The sequence below is a fragment of the Lutjanus erythropterus genome, chromosome 1 (assembly GCF_056507025.1).
Source record: "Lutjanus erythropterus isolate fLutEry1 chromosome 1, fLutEry1.hap2, whole genome shotgun sequence".
In the NCBI taxonomy this organism is placed as follows: Eukaryota; Metazoa; Chordata; class Actinopteri; order Lutjaniformes; family Lutjanidae; genus Lutjanus; species Lutjanus erythropterus.
Genome location: NC_139317.1, coordinates 1,288,408 through 1,294,407, shown reverse-complemented (window position 1 = coordinate 1,294,407; position 6,000 = coordinate 1,288,408). Strand labels below are relative to the sequence as shown.

Sequence of the window (6,000 nt, the reverse complement as noted above, 5' to 3'; positions counted from 1 at the left end):
GTAGTTCAGCTCAAACTGCAGCTGTGCCTCAGATTTTATGAGTTTATCTTCTTCTTTGAATATAAAAGCTAAAATCTGCAGTTTGTTCAGACGACGCGATCATGTGACTGATCATGTTTGTTCATGTAAAACTAGAACTTATCATGTTCTGCTGCTGCTGTCGTCCAACCTGTTCTCCTGCCAGCTCGTCAAAGACTGACACTGCACACGCAGTTACAGAAACACAGACACCTGATTGGCTGCTGCTGTCTGTCTCTATGATGTGTCTCTGTCACCATATTGGAGAGGTCAAGATCCGCCTGTAACCAGCTGCTCTGATGCTCTGACAGCTGCAGACTTTAGTTTGTTTTGTTATAGACGTGATAAACTGAACATTATACTGTTTACTTGTTAGAAATAACATTAGAAATAACAGTTCATCAGCTTTCTGCCAAAACATGAATCTACACAACTTTATAATTCAGTTTTTGTGAGTTTCTCCAAAAATGTAGATTTATATATCTGTTATATTGTTGTAAAGTCGCCTTCTTGATGGTTATTGTATTAATAATTAACTCAATTCTTTAATAAAAAATAAATAAGACTATATTACCTATATCAAGGAATTAATGATTTTTTTCTCGTAATAATTTTGCTTTATTAAAATTAAATGACCTCTGTTGTCAGTCAGTATGATTTTTAGTTTTTAGACCAAACTTTAAAGGATGAGAACAGGCTGCAGAACAGAAGAAGTTTCCTCTGACTGCCAGACTCTGTGTTGCTGTTTAGGTTTAATCAATAAAGTTGATCTGATTTGTCTTCTTTTCATTTGTTTTCTAGACATTCGTTTGAGCTGCGGGAGCCTGAGTTTGACAGGAATCCTTCCAGTCTCATCAGGGTGGTAAGAGACGTCCTGATATTTTCATCTGTTTGCCTCAAACAATAGAAAAAAACCTGTGAAAGGATGAGACATGTCTCCTTTAATGTGGACCGACAGGTGAAGCTGGAGGAAACCATGGGAGCGAGAGAGAATCCAATGATCAATGAGATCAGAAATGATGAAAAAGGTCAGTGAGCTGTGGAAAATGTTTTTATTTTTTATTTCTAAAACATCACACTATTAAAAAATCAGAAAACAGATAGATAAAAGCGAACGTACCGATGTTCATCTTAAATCTTCCTCAGTTTGGTTGTTTTTCTTCCGAATGATTTTCTGTCTCTGAAGAAAACGCAGCTTCCTTCACTCCCTGGAGGAGCCACTTGGGGGCGCCACAGATCCACCGAGGTCAGTCTGCCGGTCTGTCCTGAAGCCTCTGCTGTGTCTCACAGTGACAGAAGACGATTTTTGCACAGAGACATTAATTGACATTAAGTACATGTATGTGTCCCGTCTTGTTTGACTCTGTTGTCCTGTTTGTATCTGTTTTCTGTGTGTGTGTGTGTGTGTGTGTGTGTGTGTGTGTGTGTGTGTGTGTGTCCTCAGATGTTCAGACCAATGGCCATGCAGCCGTGGTGACAAATGAATCTGAAACTTCTGGAGGTATTTTATTTTTTATTTTATTATTTTTTTATTTTTCATTGTGTTTATTTAAGTTTTTATTATTTTTAACCGAAATCACCAAAGTAAATAGAACTCTAATTGTACTCACTACATTTCCCATGATGCTCCATTCCTAACTGCTCTGTGTGTGTCTGTTTGAATCCTGCAGAGGAGAACTCTGTCCCGATCACTCCCTGGAGGAGCCACCTGAGGGCGCCACAGAGCCAAGGTGTGTATTCATGTTCTCCATGACAGGCTGAAGACAGGTGACTCAAACTGACAGTTTGTCACTTAATTATAAATTATTATAATTAGATTTTTTTTAATTGATTTTTTAAAATTAAATTTAAACAAAAATAAAATGGATTAAAAGTATAAAAAATTATGTATTTATTTATTTAAATAAAATTTTAAAGTAAACACAAAGAGCAAAGTGATTCTAACACAGCTGAAATGAATGTTGCTGCAGAGACAGAGGTTCTCTGAGAAATAAATGTGCTGACTAGAACCATTAAGGTTCTTCAGCTTGTCCCCAGAAGAGAACACTTTTTGGTTCCTGGAGGAACATTTTATAAAGGTTACATTTGGAACTCTTGTAGAGAGTTCTGCCTAGAACCATCATCTGTGAAAGGTTTTAGCCAGAACATGCTATGAGAGTTCAGGTGGAGAACCCTGCTATGGTGCAATGGTTCCACCCAGAACGCTCTTTGGTTCAATCCAATAAATGTTCCACCTTCTAAGGGGGGTAACAAGAACCCACCCAGGGGGTTTTACCAAGGATCTTTTTAGATTCCTGGGATTTATCTAGAATCCACCTAGGGGGTTCTACTGAGAACATTTTTGGGTTCCTAGGGGTTTATTTGGAACCTACTCAGGGGGCTCTACCTAGAACCTTTTTAGATTCCAGGGGTTTTAACTGGAATCCACCAAGGGGGTTGTACCAAGAACCCTTTGTATACTCCATGGATTTCATCTAGAACACACCCAGGGGGTTCTGCCAAGAACCCTTTTAGATTCTAAGGGTTTTATCTAAAACCTACCCTGGAGGTTCTACTGAGAATATTTTTAAATTCCAAGGATTTTACCTAGAACCCGCTCAGTGGGACATTTAGAGGGCATTTTATATTCTAAGGGTGTTATCTAGAACCCACCCAGAAGGGTCTACAGAGAACCCTTTTATGTTATGGCACAAAGAACCCTTGATGAAAGAGTTCAAGAATCTCAAAAGTCCTAGAAGAACGTTTCCTTTCAAAACAGATTCTCTGGATAAAAAAGGTTTTTAATGGAACCCTTACAAAGAACCTTTTCTTCAAAAAATGGTTCCTCAGAAGTGAATGGTTCTGGGTAGAACCTCAGTCCTTCATGAAGAACCTTTCTGAAACCCACATGATGAGATAAGCGAAAGGAGGGAAAGAAAAAACAGACAGAAAAATAGATAAAATAGAAATTAAAGAATTAAATCTTTTCTTACACAAACTGTCTCTGTGTCCAGATGTGAGTAGCTCCGCCCCTCCAGACTCCGACCACATCTACCATGTCATCGGAGGAGGGCGGAGCAGCAGCATCAGTGGGGACGCTAACACATCATCACCACCTACCAATCAGGAGCCAGGGGAGCGCAGTGCGGCGGTGGATTTGAGCGAGCGAGAAAGGAATTCAATGTACGCACGTATCAGCAAGAAGGAGAGGCAGGCCACGCCCCCTGGTCATACACCTGAGCAGGTGCAGGAAGAGGAGGAGGAGGAGGAGTCACCTCCTCTGCCTGACAGGAACACACAGCTGGACGGATGATGATGATGGACATGAGGATGAAGGACGGCAGCTAAAAATGAACAACAGAGGACAAAAGAAGAAGAGAACATAAAAAACTACAAAGATGGAGGACGTTCATGCTGACGTCTTTTCACCATTTACCCCATAAACTGCACATCACATTTCAGATAAAGCATATTGATTGTTTTTTAATCATCTATTAAAGTTTAGATTCCTGACAGACGCTGCTTTCTGTTCAAGTTTTTTCTGGAAAGTTTTAGAAACTCTAAGACATTATTTAGAGAAAATATATTTACATGTTTTATTTCTACTTCCTGTATAGAAACACTGAAATTATTTAAATAATATAGAATTTTTGCCATTTTATTGTCACCTTCAGTGGAAATCTTCATTTCAAACGTGTTTTGAAAACAAAATTATGAACATAGCTTGTGTTTTTAAAATATTTAATGAAAGGTGACCAAATGTACAAAGGGGAATTTATTTACTGGGTTTTAAAGATTGTATTTTTCTATTATTAAGATTAAAAAACAGCTTTTTACTGTCTTTCAATCAGTTTCTGACATGGCACGATCATGATTTTTCCACTTTAGTAGATTAATTGCAACAATTTTAAAAACTAGAGCTGCTCTGCAGAGTCCCACCGGAGTCTGTTCAGATCTGATGTATTTTATCTTTTTAACTCAGAGACGTTCAGCGAGGAACGGAGGAAAGAAACGAGACTGGAGGGAAAATACCAGAACCAAACAGAGTCTGCTGAGTGCGCTGCTCAGTCAGAGGCTGCACTGAACACAGACACACCCTCAGAGTGTGAACATGTGAACCACGACAAGGACTCAACTTTAACTAATTCAAACACCAGATCATGTTTAATTTAAAAAAAAAAATCTGTATACCATACCAAATGAATAGGAACAGAAGTGGAACGAGCCACGATTTCAGCGTGCGCTCATGTGCAAGTCATACCTGCTCCTGCACTCAGCAGTTTTATACTCTGACACACGGTGGATAAGTATTCACTGCTTCCTCCCAGGCTGCAAACGTAGTAACTGCTACTCACTAAATGTCCTTAAAAAACTACAAGTCTGTTGGCAAATAACAGAAATGAGTTTCTGAAAAAGACCTGCAGCACCACAAACTCTCTTCACGACAGAACAGATGCTGCTCGTCTCTGCTCACAACTCATCGTCTTGTTCATTTACAGTGAAATTACAGTTTTTAATGATGTCATATCTAATGTGGTTTTATAGCTAAATGAAAAATATTTTAGTTCAGTTTACCAGCTGTAGAACAGACGGACCAAAAAGTTGATTTTGTTTGGACTTTCCAGCTCTTCCTCTCTGTCAACATGATCGGTTATTGATCAACAGCATGAATTTATGTGTCAGAGTTCACCAAAGTTGACCTTCAGGCAAAAAATGTGTGCAGATTTACGTCACCCTCAAAATCAAACCCACTGACTGTAGTGAGATGTGAGTTTTACAGTAAATTAATATGCTGTACACTTTTCTGCAATAAAAACTGTTATTATTACAAATCTATTAAAGATTTAAGAGTAACTTTACAGTGTGAGAGGACGTTATTTCATCATTTCATGTGTGTGTGTCATCAGGTTTGTGACTGGTGGACGCAGGTTTGGAAAAATGTTGCAGCATTTAGAAAATCCTGTGAGTCAGATGAAGCTGCTGCGTCATGATGACGTCCAACTCGCTCGCTCTCTCCCTCAGTGTGTGTGTGTGTGTGTGTGTGTGAGAGAGACATCCTGCTGTGTAAAACTTGAGTCACAGTTCAGCTGATTTTGCTGGATGTCAGCAGTCACGTTCACCACGTCGACCAGCTGACAGACGTTTACTGAGCGCGCTCAGTGTGTCAGACACACACCTGTCTGCAAGAAAATCACCAGTTCATCCCACAGGTGCTGCTGTCATGTTGAAACAGGAAAGAGAAGCACTGGTCCCCAACAACAGGAAGTTCAGATATCTGTGTTCAGATGAAGGGAGGAAAACTTAACACTTATCAGAAAAAATAAATACTCAAGTAAAGTACTTAGTTACTTCCCATGTCTGCTAAAGAGTATCCTGTGTGTCTGTATGAGACACAGAGAGACGTGACAGAACGTTGACCTGTGGACAAGAACAGACTGAAGTAACATACAGTTTGAGTTTGTTCTTCAAACTTTTTATTAAGAATAAGACATTCACTTCTATCCATTTCTTTATTGATTGATATTGATAAAACTCTGCTGATCGATCAGTTTAAATCTGTCTTAGTTATAAACAGATCAGCTTAATCTGAAAACACTTTGTTTATTGTAAAATCTTTTTTTTTTACTTGATTACTGCTGCAGGATTATTGTTGAATGTAGCAGCCAGTATGAACTGGTTCCCAGTATAAACCAGAGGTCGGTCCGTCCATACGGACAAACAGCAGTTAATCCTCTGACAGCTGCTCATTATTCACTCTGCAGGATTAAACAGCATAATAACAGTAATACTACTACTAATACTAATACTAATACTACTACTACTACTACTGCTAATAATAATAATAATAATAATAATAATAATAATCTGCATCATGACAGAGTTTATTATTTTTTCACATTTATTAAACCCAGAGGCTGAAAGTAACTAAGTATATTTACCCAAGTACTGTCCTTAAGTACAAGTTTGAGGTACTTGTACTTTACCTGAGTATTTCCATTTTCA

The 6,000-nt window shown here is 38.6% G+C and overlaps 1 protein-coding gene across 2 annotated transcripts in view; it reads left to right on the top strand.

Moving 5' to 3' along the window:
• The window catches only part of LOC146332434 (uncharacterized), an 8,599-nt gene extending 5,085 nt beyond the window's left edge, over positions 1 to 3,514 (top strand). For both annotated transcript variants that reach the window (XM_084711734.1, XM_084711045.1), the window contains exons 4-9: positions 820 to 880; positions 977 to 1,046; positions 1,205 to 1,264; positions 1,463 to 1,519; positions 1,689 to 1,748; positions 3,012 to 3,514. In XM_084711734.1, the coding sequence (XP_084567860.1) occupies positions 820 to 880; positions 977 to 1,046; positions 1,205 to 1,264; positions 1,463 to 1,519; positions 1,689 to 1,748; positions 3,012 to 3,310 (607 nt within the window). In that variant the 3' untranslated portion in view covers positions 3,311 to 3,514. The remainder of the gene's footprint in view (positions 1 to 819; positions 881 to 976; positions 1,047 to 1,204; positions 1,265 to 1,462; positions 1,520 to 1,688; positions 1,749 to 3,011) is intronic.
• Positions 3,515 to 6,000: the final 2,486 nt, after the last annotated feature.